This window comes from Pelecanus crispus, chromosome 2, assembly GCF_030463565.1.
Source record: "Pelecanus crispus isolate bPelCri1 chromosome 2, bPelCri1.pri, whole genome shotgun sequence".
Lineage (NCBI taxonomy): Eukaryota > Metazoa > Chordata > Aves > Pelecaniformes > Pelecanidae > Pelecanus > Pelecanus crispus.
In genome coordinates this window covers 112,861,681-112,888,714 of record NC_134644.1, presented here as the reverse complement: position 1 = coordinate 112,888,714, position 27,034 = coordinate 112,861,681, and the positions used below count along the sequence as shown (strand labels likewise).

At 39.5% G+C, this 27,034-nt stretch overlaps 1 protein-coding gene across 3 annotated transcripts in view; it reads right to left on the bottom strand.

Annotated features, from left to right (window-relative positions):
• Positions 1–12,644, bottom strand: part of TMX3 (thioredoxin related transmembrane protein 3) — a 30,987-nt gene extending 18,343 nt beyond the window's left edge. For all 3 annotated transcript variants that reach the window (XM_075704810.1, XM_075704811.1, XM_075704813.1), the window contains exons 1-7: positions 12,596–12,644; positions 12,249–12,303; positions 7,815–7,854; positions 6,433–6,556; positions 3,655–3,700; positions 1,375–1,455; positions 187–286 (exon numbers count right to left, since the gene is read on the bottom strand). In XM_075704810.1, the coding sequence (XP_075560925.1) occupies positions 187–286; positions 1,375–1,455; positions 3,655–3,700; positions 6,433–6,556; positions 7,815–7,854; positions 12,249–12,303; positions 12,596–12,644 (495 nt within the window). The remainder of the gene's footprint in view (positions 1–186; positions 287–1,374; positions 1,456–3,654; positions 3,701–6,432; positions 6,557–7,814; positions 7,855–12,248; positions 12,304–12,595) is intronic.
• Positions 12,645–27,034: the final 14,390 nt, after the last annotated feature.

Sequence of the window (27,034 nt, the reverse complement as noted above, 5' to 3'; positions counted from 1 at the left end):
GACATACCTCATCTTCAAAGAGTAATTAGAAAATACGGTCATAACACAAGACTGTAAAAACACTTCCATAAAAGTAAAAAACGACGAGAATTAATTACAAACATGCACTTCAGTATTTTGGAAGATATTTTAAACTACAACTGTGAACAGCCAAAAGAAGTAACTTTATTTAATCAAGCTTCAAACCTTTAAAGGAGATTCACCACCAACATACACAAAAAGTACACGATGTCTCTTTTGCACATGCTCGAACATATGCTGGCTAGGAAGTGGCCTGATAAGAGGTCTGGGAGGAGGGAAAAAAAGAGAAAGAGAAATCTCAGTTTCTGCAAGCTGCAAAACCCAAACAAATAAAAACATCTTTCACTGGACCACATTGTTCAAAGCCCCATCCAACCTGACCTTGAACGCTTCCAGGGATGAGGCATCCACAGTTTCTCTGGGCAACCTGTTCCAGTGCCTCACCACCCTTGTAGTAAAAAATGTCTTCCTTAGGTCCAGTCTGAATCTACCCTCTTTCAGTTTAAAACCATTGGCCTTTATCCTGTCAGTACAGGCCCTGATAAAAAGTCTCTCTCCATCTTTCTTATAAGCCCTCTTTATATAGTGAAAGGCCATGATAAGGTCTTTCCAGCCACAATAAGGTCTCAATCATTTGAGAGATAAAATTCTGAATGTAAGCACAGCAGTTAGAAAATGTTGTCTTAGAAACAAATAATCTTACAAAATTCTGGTGAATTATTAGAGATCACTGATATTCCTAAACTACAGAATTCTGAACAATAGTTCATATTATGTACCTATATGAATGCTTCTTAACTACATTTAAGAATGAAGGAAAGAAACGTGATTCTTTTTTCTCCGAAAAAATTACTGTCCATAAAATTTTGAGGCCACAGGCCACTGTAAGGAAGGAAGAAAAAGCCAACAGAAATTGTTATGAACAATTCTGTAAAGGCAATTTCCTTATGTTGCCAATTGCCGCAACTTTTCAGATGTGTAAGCGTATATTAAACTGATATTTCTAAGACTTGAGTATTAAACAGATTCTGCCTTAGTAATGATGTCTATCTATCAGCCAACGTTTAGGTCAGTGTTCTGGATTCTGGGTTCCATGAGTTTCATTCGTTCATGAAACTATTTTGAAAAGCCCTTAGTTCTTGCACTGTAAAGAAGGGATTGCGACTAGCCAGTCTCTACTTTCTCTGTGCCGCTCACCACCAGTCTCACATACAACCACATGTGTAGTACGTATAGCTTTTAACTTCATGTCAATGTCTTGTTCTTTTTTAAACAGATTTAATTTTTGGCTCACCTCAAAATCCTACAGAATTTTAAGTCACCAGAACTAGTCTCACAGAAAAGTATACTTACCCTGCCACTCTATTAGCAAATTCAATTATATCATCTTTGGTTCTAGGTCCTCTGTAGTTGTATGCTAAGTCACCTTTTAAGCTAGATAAATAGGAAAGACAAAAAAAGAACAGAAATGAAATCAACTAAACTATATCTGCACATGTAGAATCACTCAATCTTCACATGTTTATTACAGTTACCTTTCAGCAAGTGATAAGCAAGGTAATTTTTCAAACAGATAAAAGAAATGGTCAGCAAAATATAAAACTCAACAATACAATACAACACAATTATGGAGTAAAACGTATTTACACAATATCTGATTTACTAACTTTTAAAAATAATTAACATTCTTTCATTATTATTTTTTCTACTGCACAGCAGTCATTTACTTTGTAAACACACAGATCATTTGGAACATTTGCTTATGACCACACAAAAAACCCCACGCACCCAAACCAAACCCCAAACATTCAGCATTTTTACAAGGACTAATCCCTAAGCAATACAAGACAAACATACAAACTTATTTAATGCTTTTTTATAATTGAAAAGTACAAATGACATGCAAAACCTTCCGAAATTATGTATTAAATTTAGCTTCCATGAAGCGTTGGTCAGTTTACTGTACTCTGCTGACAGGGGATGTAGCATGCTTGCATTATAAAAATATTCAAGTAAGTTTTACTAATTCTAACAGGCTTTCTCTGAATTCTTTTGAATTTAGGAAACTCACAGGAAAACAGTAATCATAAACCAAATTTTCTATGCCTCTATATGCCAGTAAGTTTTCCATCCTTAAAGACTAACAAGCTAAACATCTCTGCCGCCTTTTTGAGAAAACTAACTTGACAAGATTTATTATATATTATGAATACTATTTGCTTAAACAATGAACTACTAACAAGCCCAGTATGTTCATAGTAAAAAGTACTCAAAATTATTAAGTTTTTATTTAACATGACCTTGTACTGGACTATATGCTATACGTGTTAGAAGCAAGTACATATAACACCATTACGGACTGGTACTTTCCTATAAATTTTGTCCTCCATTGATTTTTTTTTTTTAAGTGAAGAAAAAAAAATCTATATATAATTCTCTTGTCAAACAACTGCTCTCACACTTCACCCTATATAGTAACCACTGCTGTCATTTACATAAGATTTTCAGGTACACTGAAGAGAGAGGCAATTAAAAATAAGAAAATGCAATCGGCAACTCACAAAAAGTAAACAGGAAGACTCAGGTATGCACTTACTGCCTGCATCACTCTAAAGGTGTTAAATCAATTGGTGCATGAAATTCCTTTAAATACTTTTAATTTCCTGGCTTGTATCAGGAATAGTGTGGCCAGCAGGAGCAGGGAGGTAACTGGCCCCCTGTACTCAGCACTGGTGAGGCCACACCCGGAATACTGTGTCCAGTTTTGGGCCCCTCACTACAAGAAAGACATTGAGGTGCTGGAGCGTGTCCAGAGAAGGGCAACAAAGCTGGTGAAGGGTCTGGAGCACAGGCCTTCTGAGGAGCGGCTGAGGGAACTGGGGTTGTTTAGCCTGGAGAAGAGGAGGCTGAGGGGAGACCTTATCGCTCTCTACAACTACCTGAAAGGAGGTTGTAGTGAGGTGGGTGTTGGTCTCTTCTCCCAGGTAGTTAGCAATAGGATGAGAGGAAATGGGCTCAAGCTGCGCCAGGGGAGGTTTAGGTTGGATATTAGGAAAAATGTCTCCACGGAAAGGGTGGTCAAGAATTGGAACAGGCTTCCCAGAGAGGTGGTGGAGTCCCCATCCCTGGAAGTGTTCAAAAAATGGGTAGACTTGGCACTCTGGGACATGGTTTAGTCTAGTCTACTCTTGATTGGTGTAGCATGGACTTAGTAGTGTAGGTTAATGGTTGGACTGGATGATCTTACAGGTCTTTTCCAACCTAAACGATTCTATGATTCTAAGATTTTTTTTAATATATATTTGAAATGTATATTTATATACACACACTTTTACAAAGTTGCATAGAAATCAGCAGTTAAATGAATTCCAAATTTATTAACCTGCCTTTAAGAATTCTGTTTCTAAATAAGATCTTGATATTACTGATTTCAAAACAAAGTAGTCCAGCAGAAATCGATGATAATGTCAGAATGGTGTGGAGTATTTTTGTTTGCTTGGTTTTGGTTTGGGGCTTTTTTGTGGTTTGTTCATTTGGGATTTTTAAGTGGAGAGGACTATTTTTTTGTTATTGTTATGAAATCAGTGGTAAGACAGGTAACCATTAGAAATTCAATTGGAAGCATCAACTTACAGTTTAATAGTTGGATAGCCTCGTACTCCAAATTCAGATGCAATACCTGAAAGAAATGTGTTAATGCCAAAGTGAACCAAGACTTTCTTGCTCTCCTTACTTAAACACAGTTTACTATTCAAGCCACAGAAATAAATTAAAACCCTACCACTTAGTCCAGTATGAATTATCTTACTTGCTTTCAAGAAGCTGCTGTTATGAAGCTACATCATTAAATTTTGGACCTCTTTCAGAGGTACAGGGTCCCAGCACAAGCTCTCAATTCATATGCCACAAGTCAAATGGCATCAGAATCCTCTAAATAGACATGCTTGGTCAGTTTTCACCAAAAGGTAGTATGTATTTAATATACACATACAACTGGCTGGAAATATCAGATGCAAGAATTAAAGCATCATGGACATAGAGCTGTAAATAGCAATGCTTAAAAGAAATATAAAATATGATTAACTACTCATGCCACAGTAATGTGTAACAACAAAAGTGCAGTATCATACTGTAGTAGTTACAAAAAAGTCAGAGTTTTAAAGCATGTTCTGTAGAGGTAAATGTCTACAGTCATCAACTTCACCAGAAACAGACACCTTCTAAGCAATCAGTTACTTAGCTGCTGCTTTGTGAAGTGGTAAAAAGAAAGACAGTTGCAGAACTTTTTCCTGCACCTCACATTTGTTTAAAACCTTGTACCTTGCTCCCATCAATTAGGAGTACAATTTGCAAGTGCCCTTGCAAATCACATCCAATCACAAGAGCTGTCAACAGGCAGTTAATTTCTCCTTGTACAGCTCTTGAGCACAGTCAAGAAAACTACAAAACAGACATTTTTTAATTTTTTTTAAACATCCCAGCCACAGAGATTACTAAAATCCTCTCAACATCATGGAAGTGACTTATTTACATCATCACCTCTGCTTGTTGATATGAAGAATGCAGTATAGGCAAACAGCAGCAATTATGCTAGCCCCAGGCGCTATATATTTCTAGTTTGATGGCATTCAACAGACTTATAAGGCTAACCCCCATGAAAATTCAACTGATACCATGCCAGGTAACTGTTCTGTTGATATAACTGCTGTATCCTCCTTCTACACAGCTACCAGAGGCAACACTTACGGGATGCTTTTTATGTTCAGCTGTGATCTCAACTCTCTGATTACAAGCTACCCAAAGTTCAGATTTTTCATACTACTTCATGTTCCTATTAGGAACACAAACCATGCAGAGCCAACCATTCAAGTTCCTTCTTAGTTACACGTTGTGTGCCCAGCTGCATTTCCTTCTGATACTCTCAAGACTGAATTACTTTGATTTCAGAGAATCTTTAGATTGGGAAGACATTAAGCAGAGTTAACCGAGCTTTTCATATCCAGATGTTGTAAAATTTCCACTTTCAAAATAAAAGCATTAACCTATGTCAAAAGATTTATCAGACTCTATTCTTCATAAAACTGGTAACAAAACTGAGAAGTAAAACACTTCCAGGGCACAAAGGAACTCTTGCAGTTTTTAGTAATTTTTAAATACGCAAAGCTGAATTTTAGAACAAAAATAAAGTGCCACTTCTGTTCTAGGTATCAAATACAAAAATTTAGTATCAGTATAACAGATGCAAATATTTCAGAGTAAGAGTTTATACAATTTATATGATTTAGAACTTTATATACATGACTGGAATGTCAGAGAACCACCAAATCTATTCCCAATTTTAAAGTTACCTGGTTGCATGATCTTGAAACTTTTAATTCTTCAGACTTATTTTTCTTTAGCAAATAAGTATCTTTAAGACGAAACATGAGGTCAAATTTATGTGGTTTTACATAAAAAGCCGCATACAATAAATTGGTGTTTGAGACAAGATCATTTTGATCTCAAAAGACCAAACTCTGCTATATGTAAGCACAGAAAAACTCAAATACCACTGAAAAAAGTATTATGCATAACATTTTATGCAAGATAACATTCCTGAATAATCAGGTTTAACAGGTATTAACTAAAAACATTACATTTATTAACAGAGTTTTATTGCCTACAGATCTCACTTGGGCCCCGCTGCCCCTGTGCCTTCCCTCTCAAATATGCTCCTGGTTCAACATAGATTTAAGTGAAATGACAATAAACAAGCATGCTAAAACTAAGAAAATACTGTTAAGCATACAACAATCCTCTCATGTCTACTCAAACTGCCTCTCTGTATACCTGAAGTTTTGGGTTTTCTCTGAAAAGGTCAGTACATATGAAAGGCATCATCAAAAAAGAAAGCGTTAAAATAGCTGAAATTGGTTCTTCAAGACGACATTTACAGAGAAACCTGGGGAGAAATTGGCTCAACAGTGATGTAATGCCTTCAGTGATTTCAGCAGGCTTTTGGTGTAACATCCTAAGGACTGATTACCTGAAAAGTGTAACAGCAAGAAGACAAGCACTTGTCCAACAGTAACACAAGGAACCTAAAATTGGATGGTGTCAAGAGATGCATCACATAAAGATGCGGTTATAACGGTACTCTAAGAAGCATATCAAAAGTGGATCTTTGAAAAGCTTTTACCTTCCATTTATCAGGAAGAATCCCCTACACAAGCAGAAACAAGTGTGATAAAAAATGAATACTACAGCATGTTGTCACCTTTAGAAAGAAAAAGATCAGGAAATTGTTCTCCCATGACTGTTTGCATACATTTGCTAGACACAGAACAGAAGAATGACTTAATGGAAAAAAATTTAAGAACAGTTTAAAAACAGAGGCTGCCATGAAATTACCCCTAACCAAACCATACTTACTAGAAAAAGAAGTTGCATCCATCTTCCCAACTTTTACTGGAGAGCCCATGTTTTTCATTTCTATACCCACCTCATTCCACACAGGTTCCAGTTTCTTGCAGTGGCCACACCAAGGTGCGTAAAACTGAGAAGCAAATACATTTGATTGAAAAAAAAAAGATAAATTAATGAAGAGAAAGAATTAAGAGACATTGATTCTACATTTAACCCTCAAATACATTATCAAGGCTTATTTTCCAGTCATGGTGTTCTTTAAGTCTTAATAAAACTGCAAGTGAATTACAAAGCTGGAGTGACAAACAGAGCTTTTATGATTTGGTGCTACTTTAATACGAAAGCACAAGTTTGAAAATAATACATTCAATTGCTGTACTATTATACAATTTCTTAGTTAAAAATAGACTGGGTGGTAACATTTTTTTAAAACAATCTCTTTTGGAATATTTTCCTCTTTTTTTTTGAAAGTTAAAAGATTATGTAATCTATCCAGGAATATGAATTTATTTGACAATAGGGGAACACTATTCTTTGAAAGGAAGGGCAATATATACATATGTGCTCTTCCCCAAGCTGCCCTCTGGATTCCAGTTCTTCAGCAACTACTTTTATACAAGCACGCTGTAAAATTGATCCCATTTTCTCAGGGCCAAGCACAGCTGAGAGACTTCATTTCATGTTTCTGCCTATGTCTTGTTGCAACACCTCAGTGAAATTAATAGGGAAGATATCAATGTTTTGGTATAACAAAATCAGGTCACAACTTGACAGAGTTGGATCTTGTTTTCCTATACATTACTGATCAATTCTGAATCAGCATATACAGTTTCCCCACTCAAAAATCACAAATCCGAATTATACAATTTGGGAATTACAGTTCGTATTTGGGTGAGCTAAAAAGAATTTTATCTCATTCCCAAACAAGCTCAATCCTTTTAATAATTCCTTGCCTCTGAAATAAGGAGCACTGAATCTTTCCAAATATGTTAGAAAATAAACCTCTCATGTAGTTGATGTTGTAGTGCTAAATGTCTAGAACATAAATTAGCTGGTATAACTAGAGAATGGAACTCTAAAAATTCTGAACAGAGGTTATCACCTCCTGATTGTAAGTGTTAGGTAGTCTGCTTTCCTTTTTTAAGGACTGTAAAATGTAGGATGAAGCCTGGCTGCATCCAGTACTCAGTCTAATTCCTGGTTCATCCTGAACAATACAGACAGATTGCGTATCCACCCTTTCAGCAGAATTACTGTCATGTACTTTTTCTGCACCATGTACAAATGATTTTCCAAACAATGAAGCAGCCTTACTACAGAGTGTAGCATTGTACATTTTCTGTTTTTATTTCTACTAGCAGGTCTTCCCATTTTTCTCATATACTTACATCTACAAGCCAAATATCATCTTTACGGTTTTCTTTAAACCTAAGAGGGGAAAAAAATTTAATCAATATATGACATATCTGAAAATAAATAAGTGAAGTGTGTGTGTGAAACCGGCAAAGTCTACAATTAAGTTGGTATAAAACTATAGATACAAGAATTCTGGTTTGTTTCTTTCTTTAGGGATAGCGGGAAGGAAGAAATAGTTATTTTTCAGTATTAAGATTTCCCCTGCACATGATACTACAGAGACAGTTGTACCAATTAGGTTTCTGTAACTATGTGCCAACACCAAAAAAAACCAACCCCAAACCGGAAAAACTGTAAGAAATCAGAAGACACATCAAAACACACAAAAGACATTTGATTAGGATATGTAATCTAAGGGGAAGAAGTATTTTGCAGCTGTTCTAGTTATATTAAATACTGTTGTTGACTGTTTAGAAAATTGTGCATTTTTATAGATCAACTAATACAGACTCTTAGAGCACTGGTTTACAATGTTAATCTTAGCTTTACTGTTACTACTAACTTTACTTTTAGTTAGTAGACTAACTAAATTATCTTTAATCTTAATAGGCAAAACAATTTTAGTTCAACCTCCTTCAACATTCTACTTTAGGTGTGTCAGTTTATGTTTTTATCAAAGGTGCACACAAGAAACCAACTTATTGGAATAAAAATTTTCAAGTTCTGCTCGAACTACTGAATACTCTTAATGCTATACAAATGACATCTTAATGAACTGACTAGCTTTATTAACTGTAAATCTGTCACTAAATGCTAAAACCTCTAAACCAAAAATAGAACATGACAAATCAAAGTTCCATGGTACCTCTTGAAATGTTGCTTGCATATTTCCCTGAACTGTTGTCATTACAGGATCATAGAAATTACCATATTACTTAACTGTTTCTATGTTGAAAATTAAATAAGCCAGAACTGTAATGTAAGGTTTATTTCTGTAAAAGATGAGTTTTGTAAAAGTGACTGGAACTGGAAATCATGCCACATGGTATAAAATACATTATACAATATTCTTACCATAAGACTCTTACTGTGAAAGGAGATGAATATATATATAATTACAAAATAAGAGTGTGATCTACACTGTAAGTTAAGATCCAATTAATAGAAGTTATAGCCCAACTCATCAATTCCCAATATGCAGCATGCCTAGAAATGGCTCATAGGCAATAAGCAGAATCAGAGACCATTTACTATATTTTATTTAAAGTTGAATAGATTTGTAATGGTGCATAATGGTCTTGAAGAAACACTAATGCTGATGTTGGCCTACTGTTTGAAAGAAGTAATTCAGAAATCATGAATATAATCTAATTACAGCACTGGGTGTTTGAAACTTAGAATTGCAGCATTTCACTGGTAAATTCAGGCCTTTTTTGTTTTATTGATGGCATACAAAGGTTGCAGTGCTTGTACAGCATAAAAAGTACTTTCAGCGACTAATATAAAACTGCTACAGGAAAGTAGCATTTTTAAGTCACAAAATTAGTCGACCACCTCATTAAAAATTTACTTCACCACCCTAAGTGCTACAGAGCTAATGAAAGAACTAGTTAGAATCTAGCATCTCTTGAGAACTCTAATGAAGCTCCAGTTAACTTCCAATTACAATGTCAAATAATTGGTTATGATGCAAGAGGCAGAAAGCAGCTAGTGAATCATCAGATCCTGGGCTATGCTTCAATTTAGAATATAACCTTTGGTTTTTAAAAGAAGAATTTACAATTAAATGTCCTCCTCCCCCTGCCACAGTATAACTGTTATGGGAGATTGCGAAGAGCATTAAAGCACTGAGAAAGGTAGACTGAAATCTTACAAAACCAGTAGACAGCAAGGGAAAGAGGGAAAGGAAGGAAATGTCTAGAGGCAGAACATTCCAATGGAATTTAATAACTGGCCTAAGATATTATGAAAAACACTGTCATTTTTACAATAGTAAATTTCAAGTTGTACCACTCATTTACAAGCACCTATTTAATCAGCTTCCACAGAAACTAAAATCTGAAGTGTGGCAAAACCCAACTGTTTAAACTCATTCTAGTTTTGGTAATGTCGATGATTAAATTATTAGACAATATTAAGAAAAGTTCAACATACTGTTGAATAAAAACAGGAATCTTTGTACAAATGGGTATTTAAGGATTTTCTGAAGGCACTGTTTCTAGGCCTTGTAAACACATTTCCAAGCGTAAAATTTCAGCGTCTCTTTTTAGGTGTCCTATGCAATCCTCTCCCTGTCAGCTGACATGGGCACAATCATACTGGTGGAAAGATGACACAGGTGTTGCATATCCTTGAATCAAAATCGTATGTCTCAAATACATACAACTTTCCAACATTTGGCACTACATGATCAAATGTTATCTCAACCTCCACTTAATCCACACACCCCACTTAATGAATAACGGTTGAAAGAAACCAGCATGAAGCAAAACTGAGACCAAGACTACATTTCCAAAGGCCTTAAACCAACCCAGCTGCTGTTTCTATTCCTCTCTGCCTCCCTTCTCACCCTCCTTGCACTGTTTCTGATGCCTCTGATCCTAGGCTGAGCCACCAATGCATCCTCACAGACAGAAAAATATTTCCTTTTTTAGTCAGGTTACTTATCTGCTTTGTTACCACTCTGGAACAAGTCAGTAAATATCACAAGATGAGTACTGATCTGAGGCAGCCAGCAGTTCGATCGTCACAAGCTGATAGGAACCACAGCTTTTATTTTGCATCCTTTCCACAGCCCAATTGGGTGATGCTGGGTAACTTGCACCTGTTAGTTCTTCTGTGCTACTTGTTTTCCTATATCCTGTAAGCTTGGGAAAGGGTCCTGCACCTTGTGCTAGTAGGCACTATTTGCAACTACCAAAATTCAAACAAACCCCAAAGTTTTCAGCAACAGCAAAAATGCCATAATATTTAGGTATCTATGAAATGGAAAACCTGAAACTTTCACCAGTCGCTGCTCCCAATCTTTTTTTTTTAAAAACTGTTTTCCTGACCTTTTTCACCATTTGCCAATTAGCTAAAAAGAAAAAAAAAAAAAAAAACAAAAAAACCCCCACAAAACCCTGTCCTGAACAGCTCACCATTTAACTCTTATTCCCAATTGCAAATACAGGCTCCTGCATAGTTTTGTAGTTGAAAAATCCAAGTGTTCTAAAATAGGTTTTTCCTTTATCAGCTATTTCAAAAAAGAAATACGCTTCTTCAGAACAGCAATTACATTTAATTTTACACCTATGGAAACATGATACGGGAATGTGACGTGAGAGCACAGATACACACTATTTTATTCACTTAGCCTCTTTATTTTCAGTCATTGAAAATATGAGGCATGTTTCAAAAACAAGCTTTGAAAATCAGGTCCAAGCAGTTCATGTGCTTCAGTTGCTTTTTCACAACACTTTAAACACCAGAGATACTGATGCATTTCTCTCCAGTATTCCTTCCATACATTCCCATTCCCTCCCCCATAATTCCACTGCACTTCATTTGATTCTATGATTATCTGCTCTAGCTGAATAAGCAATATGGTAAAAAAAGTGAATAGCTTTCTGACTGTTTAGCTCTATGATGTAATTTATCGTGGACTGAACCCTCATGAAAACACCACCTTCGACTAACTTAAATTTGTAAAGCAGCCATCTAATGCCACCTTCTCCCCTACCAGCTAGTATTTTCTATACCTTCTATTTCAATTCTAATAATTGTGCTGCTTTGTAGCACTCTAGATCAACCTGCTGATCTGACAAAAAAATTAATTTCATTTTTGGAAAGTTAGTTTTTATTTGGAACAGCAAGTACATAGACACCGAACTGCTAAAGCAAGGCAGTACACGAACAATGACACTACACAACCAAGTTAAGGGCACGACTACCCATTTCAACACCTCCACAGTCTCAGGGCTAGATCTGTTGTAAAATCACATTTTTACACTGGAATATAACTGGCATTTCAAGCAGCCATGAACTAGTCCTGCAGGCCACCTCCTCCATGCATGAATGCACTTACTCTCATTCTCCCAACTCCTTGTGGCAGCTACACACCAAACTCTAATGAAGAATGTGGTTAAATGCAATCAGCTTTTATTTGGGGCAGGCATCAATCCACCAATATATTTACTGTATCAAAAAGAAAGAAAGAGCAAGGAAGCCTGACAGCGTTTTTGGCAACAGCACCTGTAACAGCCACTTTAAAAAAAAAAAAAACTGCTTCCTCAGCTTCATTAATTGCACCTACTTAATACAGGCCACAATCTTTCTGCCATTCCTACTAAGAAAAAGACAAACTTTTCCAGTGTAGCTTTCTTGACAACCACACTCTGCACAAAGCCGTCACTCTGAGGTCGTCCCCCGCCCCGCAAAAAGACAAACAATATTTAAGTAATAAGGCAAGACACCCCAGTACTTACGACTCATCTAGATCCTCAACAAAACCCGCACCTGATGCCACCACATGTGCAACCACTGCGAGGGAAGGAAAAGCGCACCGTGAGCGAACTCCAAACCAAACTCTGGTGGTGCTCACCCACGCCAGCCCGACAGGCTCGCAGCCAGCGCGCCCTTCCCCCTCTCCCCTCACGCCTCCAACGCTTTCCCACAGCCCCAGCCTTCCCCGATGCCCCGCACCTCCCGCCCGCCCCGGTCGCCGCAGCGCTGCCCGCTGCTCCCTTCGGCCCTTCTCCCGCCGCTTTTCCCCGCTCGGCCCGCCAGACCACAGCCCCCGGTTCGGAGCGGCCGGCGGCGGCCGGGCGGTTACCTGCCGCCCAGAGGAGCCACCCCCGCCGCAGCCCTCCCGCCGCGGCCATGTTGACAGGAGCCCCGCCACGGCCGGAAAGGGAAGCGGCGCGCGGCGGCGTCGACCTCTCCCCACTGCGCAGGCGCGGGAGCCGCGGGCGGCGGCGGCCGTTGGGGGCCGCTTTCCACCAGGTGATGCGGGCTGCGCGTGGGACGGCGGAGGCGGCGGTTCGGCCTGAGGGGAGTAACGGCAGCCACGGCCCGGCCCGGCCGACTGCCGGGTCTCCGCGCCGCCGAAAGGCGCCCTTGGAGGTGGGGGGGGCAATTGTGACACCCTGCCACGGTGACGGGACGCGGTGTGCGTGGACGTTGTCGTTTCCCCAGTGGTTTCCAGAGTTGGGGCCCGCCAGACTCTCTCATGCAAGGAAATCTATGCTCTGATTCCTTGGAAAGTGAGTTTCAGCAGAAAAACGTGTAGTACCTGTCATGTTGCCTGCTGTCTTCCATGGGTGGAGCTCATCCCGTTCCACTGACTGATACTGCTATGTCAGCACCCCTCCTTCAGCACGGTTAGGAAAAGCACAGGCTTGCTCACTGCTGCTTGATGTCTGTATCATTCTCTTTAGCTTTGCTCATTCTTTCAAACCTGTTATAATCTTTCCTATCTTCAACTAGCTTGTCTTTTTTTCAGTACAGATCTGCACGTCCTGGAAGGGCAAGTAGTCCAGCTGAGAAACCTTTTTTTAAAAAGTTCAGTTAAACCAGGTCTGGGACTATTCAGCCTGGAGAAGAGAAGGCTCAGGGGGATCTTATCAATGTATGTACCCTTCAGTACCTGAAGGGAGGATGCCAAGAGGACGGAGCCAGGCTCTTTCCAGTGGTGCCCAGTGACCGGACAAGAGGCAATGGGCACAACCTGAAACAGGAGGTTCCCTCTGAATGTCAGGAAACACTTTTTCACTGTGAGGGTGACCGAGCACTGCCCACCAGTCTCCCACCTGGAGATATTCAAAAGCCACCTGGATGTGGTCCTGAACAATCAGCTCTAGGTGACCCTGCCTGAGCAGGGGCTTAGACCAGATGACCTCCAGAGGTCCCTTTCAACCTCAACCATTTTGTGATTCCATGATCCTTTTCACTTTTGACTCCTTCAGTGTAAGTTCTTACATAGGCCTTTCTCCCCTATACTGGAGTTACTTTCCTCAGCTGTACTTGCAAATGTTTGAGGTCTTTGTGGGAGAAGGATAGATTCTTTCCAGTGACAATTCAGTTCCTCTGACTTCAGTGTGCAAGTTTCTTCTAATGATGCGTTCCAAAAGCAGGAAGCATTGCAGTTGCCTCACTTTTGGGCTGCTCTCTGTGTGTGTGCGCACACGCGTGTATCTACATGTATGTAGATACACGTTCTTCTCTAGCAATAAAAATGAACTGGCTATTCATTACCTTCCTCACTAGTCCATACCTGGCCTGGTGAGAACCTCCCCTTCACTTCACACTTTGTGGTTACAGCATGTTGGATTCATCAAATGATCCCCAGAGTTGTCCAGCCCTTTGGAAAAGCCAACAACCATATCACAGGTTTATTGGTTAAGAAATAGGTCAAGACCTGGGAGTGTATGCCATAGCTCACATTAGAATTCAAAAGTATCTGACTCTGGCCTATGGTGGATGTATCTTTTTCTTACCTGCTTTTCACTGAAAGATTATGCAGCATTACACATCTTGATAAGACTGTATCACTTTTTTTTTCCTCCTCCCCCCCCACCCCTGTCAACAGGACAAATAATATGTTGCTAACATCTGTGTTGGATAATTATGAGAATTAGTCACTGAATACAGAGAATTTCTGTTCCACAGCATTTCACTTTCTGTATACCACAGTTAGCTAAGTGGTGTCTGTATGCCTGACAAAATGAGAGCTGGCATCTGTTTTGATCCTAATCTAGCTGCTGTCTAGACTGAGACAATGAGAACAATTTACCCCATCAGTCCTTTAGTGGGAAATCTATACAGGAGAAAATGGGAATAGCCAAGTAACTGTTAAATTAGTATAATCCTGTTCCCTAACTCAGACAGTTCACAGTTGGCTTTAAACAACTTTCAAAGTGAAAGGAACACTTTATATAGTTTTGTATAGATTTGAATAAAGCTTTTTGCACATCCTTTAAGTCCTTTTTGTCAGCTTTGAAGTTTATTCTCTCTGGAATGCAATACGATTTTTCTAACTTTTGCATTTTGCAAGCCAAAGTCATCTTCTGCAAGCCTGTACACTATTCTTGAACTATATCTATCTATCTATAACTGTATATTTAGTTCTTTGTAACTAAATTGATGTACACCCACATACACAACACTATGCTATATTTATTTACACAATTTATAATGCAGCTTTACTGCCTAAAATGTGATGTGCATATAAAAGACAGTTCTTGCACTGAAGCCAAATAACAAAGTATCGTGGGAAAGTATGTGACATGCAAAAGAAAAACTAAGGTAATGATAGATGAGCTCTAGAGAAATCTCAAGGGGTTTTTGTGTTTGTATTTTTTCTACTATGAACATTTCATTTGAAAAAAGCACAGCATTAATAGATTACTATTAATAGGTTACAAAACTCACTGTTTAGTTTAGTATAAGCAAGATAATTAGAGAAGAAAAGGGATGACTGGTAAGTGAACTGAGCAGGAGGTATGAAAAGAAAGAGAAGTATAAGAAGCAAAAAGCACAGAGAATACTGCTGAAGTCCTGGGAGGTACTGCAGGAAAAATTGTGCATTATAGGGAGATCAGCAATCAATGAAACATGGGAAATTGAACAGACAAGTCCACCTACAAGGTTTCAAAGGCTCTTTCCAATCCATGTTGTGTAGAAAGATTTAATGGTCCTGCTGTCCCAGATTGTTCTTTTTTTGAATCTGATAGATAGGAGGGTTCAACAATGGCAAGATACAAGCCTTGCCTCATGGCCTGCTGAAGGCTGCTTTTCAGAGCTTTTTTGCTGTTGCAGGATTTTCAGTCTGGTTTTGCAGGTTGTGCCTCTTCTTGCCCTGTGTGAAGGGCAGGGAAAAGGACTTCTCTGTAACTCTGTCTAATTGTAGAATGTGGACTTATTTTTGCTGGAATGTGTGGAATTTTGCCTTGACAGAAATAATCTCTTTCAAATAATTTCCTGTCCAAGACTCATTAACATTGTAAACAGAATACCAAGGTCTGTTTCAATACACATAGGCATAAATAAAATACTTAGAGTATTTAAGTCCTTTGTGCACATCATTATTACACAGTGAACAGTGTATCTGTGACACCATGCTAAAGGAGACTTCCCAGCACTGCCCAGCCAGGCATGAAAGGTCGTAGGGAAGGGTCAGACCAAAAGTGTACAGAGGGGAAGGAAAAGTAGAAAGAGAGAAAAGAAGACAGACAGGGAAAAAAGAGGAAAAAAGGTAAAATGAGAGCTGGAATGAGAAAAAGGCATAGAAGATGGAAGAGCATTCTGAGATGGACAAAGTTTTGGGGCTAGTTTTGATGGTGAGATGATAATGCACCCTACCTCAAGAGCTTATGGTAGGGAGGGAAGAAGTTGCAAGTTATGAAAAGCCAAGAAGCTGAGATGCTGAAGAGAGAAGGGGTTCTATCTGATGAAGAAAACAAACCAAGAGATTCACATGTCTTCTAATTTTGCCACCAGGATTATCTCTCGATGATGCTACTATTTTGGGGTATATTTTACTACTTGTTTTATATAAATTTTACTGTGTATTTTGACTTCATTGTATATTATTCAGTAAATATATTTGCTATTATAGAACGTGAAACATGTAAACATCAAAATGAAGTTTACAAAATACTATTTCTGAACATTTACACAAAGATTTTATACAAAATGTTTTCCAGCTATTCATGTTTTCCTTGCTGTTACGTGAAATCTGAGAATGTGTGGAAAAATAGATATTTCAATTTTAGTAGAAGTAGTCCCAGAGTTAACTTATTAATTTCAAAATTAAAAGATATTTCTTTTTGAAGGTATAGAAAAATATGTTTCTTATTACTTAATAAGGTACAGGTGTTCCGTACTTTGGGAATATTCACCTCCTTGGTATTTACCTTTTATCAAACAGTTAAGATTACAGTGCTCACAATTAAGAACTGCTGTCAAAGACATATTAAGCAAAACAAAACTCAAAATAAATACTACTCAAGTAGCTGTTCACATAAACCAGATAGACCGTAGTGATGAAGGGGAAGGGAGGATATGTACTTTAATTTGAAAGTGATAAATGCACATTTATGAACAAATGCTTCTTGTGGTGTTACATTTTTACAAAACACATCTATGCACTCTAACTCCATGCCAGCTACCGCAAGTGTTTGTCTTCATGTGCAACACAAGTAGTTTTACAAACAAGAATATCAGTAACTGTATCATTCAGTATTGAATTTTGTAATAGACAATATGCGAAGTTATGCTGCTATAAATAGTTTATATTAGTGCTGTTTATTTCTCTTCCATTACAGGAATAAGCTGTACTCATATGTAGTATCTTCCCGTAGCATCTGCATCTGTGATAGTGAGTTTGTACCACTTTAACTGTGTCAGTACCTTCCTATAGATACAGCCTAAGTCTGTTTCATAAAATGAACTAAACCAGTAATATGGTTGTCATTAATCATAGTTAAATTCAAAGTAGTGATAAACTTGCAGTGAAATAATTTCATGTCTAATTAGAAGAACAGATAATTGCACATGTTCTGGTACACTTTGGGGATCTTTTTACATGCTTTGCATGAGAATGCTTGCAGTTTTTGCAAGGCACAACATGAAGTAGAATCTGAATTAAAAACATAATTGTGATGGCATTAATACTGTTGACACTGGCAGCAGAATTTGGCCGATCTTGTATTAACATTTCACCTTTCCGTGTAACTTCAGTTTTTAGAACAGCTTGAACTGATCCTTAGGGGCTTTTTTTGTGGGTTGGAGAGTGATTTTTTTTTTTTTTTAAACATTACATTTTTACATTCCTTTTATTACAGAGACACCTGGTGGTCTTTGGGTGTGTTTACAAAAATAACATTTTTTTGTCTAGGTTTACTTTAAAGTTCGCTTTATCATTTATAATGTATCACTTATATGTAGAACCTCCTACATTATGGTACTACATCATCTGAAAATTAAATTGAGAACATTTACATATTATCCAGTATGTACTGTATATCGATTCTCATAGTTGATCATGGGTATTTTTCTTACATCTTCCCTATCAGAGCTATATGGAGGAGAGATTTGGGTATGTTATAGGCTAAGTGAGGTAAAAATATATTTCTTCCAAAATTTAATGTTAGAATAATCAGTGTTTGGTTTCCATGTTTTCAGCATTCACCTTACGTGTTTTGTTTCTGAGTTGTCTCTTTTTATAAGAGATTGAAATGATGACCAAAAAAGTTATGTCAGAACCAGTTTAATGTCCAGATTGTCGTGTTAGTACATAAAGGAAGTGCCTTCTACACAAGAAACACTGACAAGAACAGGACTCTGCTACCACAGAGAAGTTTTAATAATACTCTGTGCATATGGCATTTTATAAATAATAGGCAATTAGAGGTAATTAGACAGCATAATAGGTAATTACATGGGATACTAAGGTTAGATCTCTTCTCACACCACGCCCAGACTGTCAGGCAGACAGAATCAATCAGACCCTGGAGCAAAGCCTCTGGTGTTACACCAGCTTCTTCCAGTTTCCATCCTTGTAGTCATCCTGACACAGCAGCTCTTGACACGCACCCTCAGCAGGGACCTGTTTGCACAGCTCCAGCAGATTCATGACCTCGTAACGCAGCTGGGCATGGCCACAAGCAACTGCAAGCGAGTGGACAGGCGTGTCATCCAGCCATGGCCACCTTAACCAACGGCTAGGTTTGGCTTTTAGGTAAAAAAAAATCCCCATCCACTCTTTCCACATGGGCAGGTACTGCAAAGTAAGTTTTAAATGCTAGGTATCTATATTTTACTCAGGGTGGGGGTGGGTGGGAGTCAAACTGAATTTTTGCAGCTAAAATGAGTGCTACTCACTTCAAGGAATACAAGTAACATACGACCATTCTTACCCAAATTTAGAATGTGGTTTTACAGCTTTTACCTTAGTGAAACAAAATTGGCATTGCGGTTATTTTTATTGGAAATTATCAAATTATCTTTGTGGGTTGGGTTTTTTTTTTTCTTATTTGGCAGTTATCAGACTTGTGTCCTTGACATCGTTTGACAGTCTTTAAGGGCTGATTAATGCAGTCTTTTTTTTTTTTTTTTTAAAGAAAAGTTTCCAGACACTTTGAAGTGATTTTTTTTGCAATGCTTACGATTGCACTTCAGTTGAGGAGTGGTTTTCACCTCTGAATATGTTATGCTTAGTGCAGTGATTTTCTGTATGTTGCAATGCTGATTTGATATAGTTTGAAACTCCAAGAAAATAATTCATGCAAAAGAAATTTATGAAACTCTAGGGAGCTGTCCTATGCAAGTTTTGTGTTTAGTTTTATTATACTTTAATTTTCACTCTTCTGCTGGCTGCCGGGAAACTTGCCCATCACTCTGACTCTAGGAACCAGAACAGATTCATATTATTTTGGGGGGATCCAGAGGAAATGTAAAGAGTTATTCAACAGCATTTTCTCCCCAACTCAGCCACATAATTTTCTAGCAAAAATATTCAGCATATAGGAGGAAAGAAAAAGAAAACAAAAGAAAATATGCTTTAAATTAATGTTAGTTAACATAGCTGGTGGTGTAATTTAAATCAAAACATATTAGTAAGTGTGGTCAGATAAATTTAGAAGTATTCTTGGTGTGCAGCAGATGATGCCTGGCAAGTAGGAACCTTGTATTTTGGGTCGGAGACAGGCAAAAAATTGAAATGATGCACGGGCACAGTTATTAGTGAATTCTTATGAACCTGATTCAGAGGGATTAAAGCAAAGATTACTTGGATGTCTTGCTGATTTTTAGACCTGGTCTGGAAAACTGAAAGCCTGTATCTGCAAGTTTTCTTTTTCTTTAACAGGGAAAGTTGGTTGCAGCCAAAGAAATAATGCTTTTGGAATTTACATCAACTCATTTGGCAGGAAGTTCTTTTTTAACTTGATGGAACTGTGTAGAATCCAGGATCTGGAGCAAGCTGCCATTATTGTCACTCACTTAGTAAGGGAATGGCTCCCAGTGGTACAGAGTGAATGACTTCCCATATGTCCCATATGTTCTGAACCCACACCAGATGTAAAGTTAGACTAGAATACACTTTCCTATTAGGTTTTATCAGTTGGGTTTTTTTAAAAAAAAGTTTCATTGTTTCTTAGGACTAGTAAGTAGAGGTATCTTTTCCATTTCAGACTTTTCAGTTATGTCAGTATTTGACATAATGGAGTTACTAAGGCAATGGTTCCTTGCTGATAAATGATTTACATGTCTTTTCTCTGTCATCCTGATGACTACCTGATTGGGTAGTGTCATGTAAGTGATGACACTTTGATGTCAAAAAGTTGCAAATCTGCAAGTGGAGCAGGAACCATCCTCTGTGTGCCAGAAGTCACCACCTTCCAGCCTTCACCTTCATGGGAGGCTCCATTTCCCAACTGATAAGCACAGACTCTGCCTGCACCTCCTTCGTTATTGTTGAAGGTTCAGAGTCTTAAAGCTGTAGGGTCTTGGAGAAGTTCCAGTTGTTAAGGGGTGTGGTAAGTGACCGTCACCTCCATCTGCTTCTGGCACAGGGGTTCCTCCTGCTTGGCCACTGGAGCCCAGCCCAGTGTGCCCAGACAGACGGGGATCTCTATCCCAGGCCAATGGATGTGGCTGCTGCTTTCCCGTTCGCATGTTCAACCATCAGCAAAGCTGAATGTGTATCCCAGAGACACACACAGGTGCACAAAGGACACTGACGTGGCTGGCTACACAGACTGCCACAAGCAAGGTGCTGCTTTCAACAGCACTTACATACAGGACTCACATAAAACATAAGTATAGATGGGCAAGCCTCCTTCCTCCTCTTTGGCTGGTAGAGATGGAAGTTCATTAATGAAAGCACACACCACTCTAGATTCAGAAGCACATGTACAGTCATAGATCCCTTAAGTATCAGTGCAGCCCCTCTCTCTGTCCGATAGCACTGTCTGGATCCCAGGCCCTTTTACCTGCTCCACAGGTCTCCTACTCGCTGGGTGGTCCAGCTTTGTGCTCACAGCAAACATGCATGCACTCACAGAGGCATCTCACAGGCACCCCACACTAGTTGGTCCCCCCAAAAACCAGCACAGACCCTCTGTCCGAGGGCCTCCTACTCACCATCTGGTCCAGCTTGAAATTTGCTTGTGAATTACACACACGCACACTCCCATGCACGCCAGGTTTGGGGAAGCTGCAAACATTCCGGCGACCCCCAGCAGCCAGCACCAGGGACATGGGCTGTGACCCACAGTCCTGCTGCAGCTGCTGTCGCCGAGCCTCTCACTCACTTTGCTCATCCCTGTCCCCCCAGTAGCTGTGCCTGGGACACCCACCGCTCCCATCCCAGTGGCTGGAGCATAGACCCCCCATTCACTCCAGCTGCTGACACCACAGGCCACGGGTGTCTGCGCCCTCAGTCTGTCTCCAGTTGCTGGCCCTGTGTGCGCTCACTGGTCCTTCCCGTAGTTGGCACACCAGACACAAAGTCTGTTGGACCCATAGAGATGCTCCCAAGAGCTATGGCCCCCCTCCAGCTACTGATGCTAAGACCCTCGCCTGCCCCAGTAGCTGGCCACAAACTCACTGACACCTATCTCACCTGTAGCTGTCACCTAGCCCTTACAGCACTCACACACAGGAGATTAGAGAGTGAAATTCCACAGAAAGACAATGAAGAAAGTATTTAATGAAAGGATAGGACAGCCTGCAGCGATAAGGCACATGACTTGGTCAGACAAGTGGGCTGGCCGGCCATGTTTTACTTGTCAAATCCTCATATTCCTCTTGTTTCCTACTTCTTACCAGTTACAAGGTCCAGGTTTGCCCTTTCCAAACCTGTGCCTGCAGTTTCTTGATGACCCATCAATTAGCAACTGTAGGCTTCTGGTCCTTGGCATTGTCTCTGTTATCCCTTCTTTGTGACCAGATTTGTGTCTCTGTGGGCTCTTGTTTATGGTTTCCACCTTTACTCATTATTGAGTAAATAATGATCAATGCAGTGAAAAGGTCCTTGACCACATGATGACCTTAATGAAGCAGGTGCTCTCCCCTTCTGCGTGCCCTTACACTAATCTATTTCTCATTATCTCAGATGCTGCACAGGCTGGTCACCTCCTCCTGCAGCTCCTTTGCTTGGTCACAAGATGAGCAGGCAGGCGAGGAGCCTAGCTGCCCCTGTCCCAGCCTCAGCAAGAGGCCCCAGGCATCCCTGCAGCCACAGCTCTGCAGAGCCGTGGCTCCTTTGGGAGCTCGCTCTAGGTCAAGGCCTCTGCTGTGTGAGGGTAGTTCCTCCAGTGAAGGCTGGGGACTGTGCCCTGTGGGATGTCACCACCGCTGCCGAGCACAGGGACGCACTTCTCGGTGGAGCATCTGTCCCTTTCTGTGTGTCGTTCTGTGCCAGTCTGTTGGCTGCCTCCGTGGGCAGTGCCCCGTGACGGCGAGCGTCCCTCAGCAGTCGCACCAGAGTGGAGCCAAGAAGCAAATACACTAAATTTGGTGCGCTGCAGATTACATCAAGACTCTAGTCATGGCCTAAGGACAAATCAGGTAGGTGGAGAGGGTTGCCTTGACTACTGCCATCAAGGGACTAAGAATTCCTTGTGGGCTAATTCATATTCTAGCCAGCTGACACATAGTAATACAGTAACAAGCAGGTAGTGTTGAGATACAGCCTTTACAGAAGAGGAGTGCTCTGTCTGGACATGCTGCGGACCATCCTTGTTTGTTTATTTTTAGGACCTCTGTATAATGGTTTCATTAACCAAAACATAGCTGCCCTCTGATTATAAAATGAAGTTTATGTGTTTACCCGATTCTTCAGACACAGAGAATATTTCAGATTTTCAGGTTTCTTTCTTCGCCTCGCTCCTTGTTCCCATGTAAGTAACAATATGTAGATTCCATAAAGCAAAATTCTCAGAACACCTTAAAGCAATCTCCTGTTTTGGAGATGGGGAAACTGAGACACAAAAAAACCAGAAATGTGTCTATGCACTACAGTTTTAAGAGATAACCCAGAGTCCTGTAATAAGACCGCATCAAAGGCCAAAAGTAGCACCTGGAGTGCAAAATCACTAATTCTAACAAGTTACAATTCAGCTACATCTTTGGGAAATATACTGCATTAGTCAAGGAAAGATAAATGCAAATGAGCCAGGGTTGTCTTACATGAAAGGGAGAAATATACAAAAATGATGCCAAAGGTCTTTTCTCCTGTGTTAACTACACAGCCTTCAAAATAGTCACAGCATACATTTAGAACTTACCTATACTGTATCTCAAAATTAGTGACAAATACATTTGAAGTATAAAGACTACATTTTCTAGTTTGAAATAATGTATTTTCCTATATATGACTTCGTTCTTATTGCACCTACTCTGTAACTGTCACAAATGCAGGTTTGTGAATCCTGCTGATTATGTCAATTCACTATGAATGAGTGGTGTTACACAGTTTGATTTAGTAAAAGTTAGAATTTACTTGTAGCGAATTGCAGAATTTGATTATAGTATTTTTAATAGTACTCAATCATCAATGATTAATACAGTGATTAGACAAAATTGATCAAAACAGTGACTTAGTTACAGATTCGAAGATGGCAAGATTCACTCTATTACTACATAGAAACACATAAAAGAGAATTAAATCACAACGAGTTAAAATGATTCATAAAAGCATTGCGTATATATGGAATAAAAGCGGGGGGGGGGGTGGGGCCCTCCCGTTGAGTCACGAGGTTCGGAATGGACCCCCTTGCTTTCTAAACTCCTTCTCAGAGAGGAGCCGAGGTGCGGCTGGGTCTAGTCCTAGTCTCAGACTTGGTCAACGGTTTAGGAGAGTAATGCTATAAGAATAGTACAACAATATAAAACTCCTTTTAAAATTAAATCATACATCTACAAAACTACTTAAATTGATTCATGCATGCACACTTACAACTATAAATGCATATATGAAAATCATATACCTGTTAAAAATTCCCCTCGAGTTTAGTGAAATACTCATGTCTAATGCCTTGGCATTTCTCAACAGGCGGGAGTAGAGTTTGAGGAGTGAAGAATATCAGCAGCCCAGGCTCCGTTGTCGATCTCCGACAATGGAGTTCTGGTGGCAGCAGACTTTCGGATACCTGCTAAGTTTCACTGACTCCGAGCGATGCTTCGATCAGAGGGAGATGCTGGTGCAGCCCGCGGCGGTCCGGGAGAGCTCAAAGGGCCTCACTTAGGACTGCTGTTTATAGGATCGTGAGATGATTGACTTGAATCACCAGTAAAATTCCATCCGAGCCACAATTTGGGTCGGCTTGTTGCTGGAATTCTAGCAGCGATGATGCCACCCTGTTTCAAGGCTGTCCGGGGTAGCTGTTTGTTCTCGTTCCCCTCGTTAGCCATAATACGAATGTTGATAAGAACAGAGCCGCTCTCTGCTCCAGCCATGTAGGAGTTTCTGGTACAATTAAGGGGCGCTTAACTGACCAACTCGCTACACAAAAGCTGCGGCCTGGAATTCCTGAGATTGTAAAGTGGCCGAAGTGAAGGGGAAAAACAGAACAGAAGAACAGGGGCAGGGGGAGATGTACCACCACAGTAACATGGACATTTTGCTTGAGAAGAGGCCAACTGATAACAATGTTATTTTATATAATCTTCATCTGAAGAAATTATTTATGCCTTTGCAAATAAGGAGACAGCTTTAGTAGCTAAGTAGCTAGTAGAATTTTCTAATTATCCGATTGTTAAATATTGTATTCACTATAGGGTGAATAATGAGATGCTAATAGCTCTCCTTTTTAATCAATCTGCTTAAAATATACTTTTACCAATTTTGAATTATTTTACGTGCCCAGTTAAATTCTTATAATTAGTCATCAGTAAGCAAATCTACATAAATATCACAGCTATTGACATAAAATGTAATAAACAAACGTTTGGATTAGAACTTGGATTTTAATTGTATTTGATCCTACCAGCCAAAGCAGTCAGTTACTATTCACAATTAACTGTATGATCAGAATGCATAGACTAGAAATTGCATACACATAATTTTCCAGTTACATAAAGTATAAATGGACAGAAATGTTTTGAAGGAAAAAATTGTCAACAGAAGCAAAGAAAGAAAAAAAATATATTTATTTTATTTAAATAATTTACTATAAGTTATTATCCTGGTAGTGTGAAAAATCTGATTTTGCACCTCACTAGGCCTTATTTCATGTATGTGGAAAACATATTATCAATGAGACACTATGCAACATCTGCATGAGGAATTGGGACAAAATGTAATTATAGTTGCTCTGTAGCTTCCTTATACTTTATTTGGCAACTCCATGGTTAAAATTTTCTGCAGTTAAAATAGAAAATTATTTTGCAATATCAGGCTAAGATGCCATGTCAGATTAAATGTAAGTAAAATAAGTTCTTCATACCAACCACTGTAATTTTAGTACTTATAAATGTCATTCACCACACAAGAATAATCCCATTTAGTTTATGCAAGTTATGTGTCACTGTGTTTGATGACAACTACCCTTCTTGAATTTGAGTAGGTTAGTTTGTTAATCTTGATCTGCACATGTCCATGTATCACCAGATACCTAAGTATTTTCTTTCTCCGCCTTCTAATGGAGGGTTTTGGTAGACATACTGTAGCATGGACTGTAATATGCTTGAATAGTGAAAAAAAAAAATTAAAGAAAAGTAAATTAATTTTTGTTTAATAAGAACAATGTTATATTGTTTTAGATGGACATGCAAGCAGATTTTTATTTGTTTGCAATGATTCTGACATTTTTGCTTCTTCAAGGGCCGTTTAACAAAGAGGGTGATTAATTCCCAGGGTTTTTTTTCCTTTGGTGAAATAGCTTCTAAATTGTGGATAATAGCAAACATCTGCAGAGCTCTATTTGTAGAGCCCACAGGATGCAAGTAGATTGTGGGGTGCTACGTAATAGCTGTGATAAAAACCAGATACTGTAGTACAGAAAACCAACCTCTTTGGCTGGTAAGCGTTATGATTTCTATATTGCATCCCGCTCTGTATACTTTCTGCACAAGAAAAGTTGCCTTCTTTTGAAAGAGAGTCGCTGCGGTATATTATGAAGAACTTAAACATTCATCGTCTTTCACACAGGACGTCTTTCCATGGTTGCACATGGGCGGAAGAGCTGAGGAGCACTCCACGGGGGCGTCCATCAACAGCCCAAGCCTCTCAGACTGTGCAAGACGAAGGGAGAATCCATCCAGCTGCTGCGAAGGCTGCTGGCCCCGGCGGGCCAGGAGGGCAGCCAGGGCCCATCCCACCACCCCAGCCAGGAGCAGGGCAGCGGTGGGGCACCGGGGTGTCCCCAGCCCCGGACATCGGGCACCTCCCTGGGCCCATGGCCGGGCAGGGCAGGGTTTTGGGGAGCTGGCGACCAGCCCTGCTGGGGCGTCGCTGGGGCAGGGGCTGGCAGCTGCAGAGTGCAAGTGGGATTGTGCTGATGAGTACAGCAGAACCCACAAAGATTGTTCTTGGTATTTTAAACATGCAAGTGAAGATAACAGAACTGTGAATTTTCCTTTAGAGCCAGACATCTTGTCAGTAGGCCTCCAGTCTGTGATGACCTTTGCTCTGTCCTAGCTTTGTTTGTGATCTCCCATTGTGCTGAGGTTAGAGGCTTAGGATTAAGGTTAATATTTTCCCATAGTTCAAAAGTAAGATTTATTTTTCTTTAATCTGAAAGTATTAACATATTATTCATCCTTTTTCAGTTTTGAGACACAATTACACATGTAAAAATTCAGTATTTGCCAGACAAGAGTTTCAATTGCAGCTAGAGAGATTTTTAGGATTCCAACCTCGTGTAATTGACAGAAGTATAATTACAGAAGAATTTTCTAAATGCTGTCCCAAAATACCAATATTTCAAAAGGACACAATTAACTTGTCAGGAAAATACCTGCACAAGGTACAGAATTAGATAGACAACACAATATACATGAATAAAATATGACTGTTTTACATAACTGGTGGTGCACAAAAATGACACACAGCTGGACGCCAGGCTGAGGCCCCAAAGAAAAACTTTCTCAGCCTATTTTTTACAGCCCGTGTAGAAAACAACTCTGTTGCCAGATGTTTTGTTGAAGTTAGATCTGTGATATCCCCTCTGGAATGATGGCCAGCGTCTTTGCAAGCTTAGCTTATGCCTTAGCTTTCCAGCATCCCACTGATTTTCACAGAACTCTATGTCCTCCTTTCAGGCTT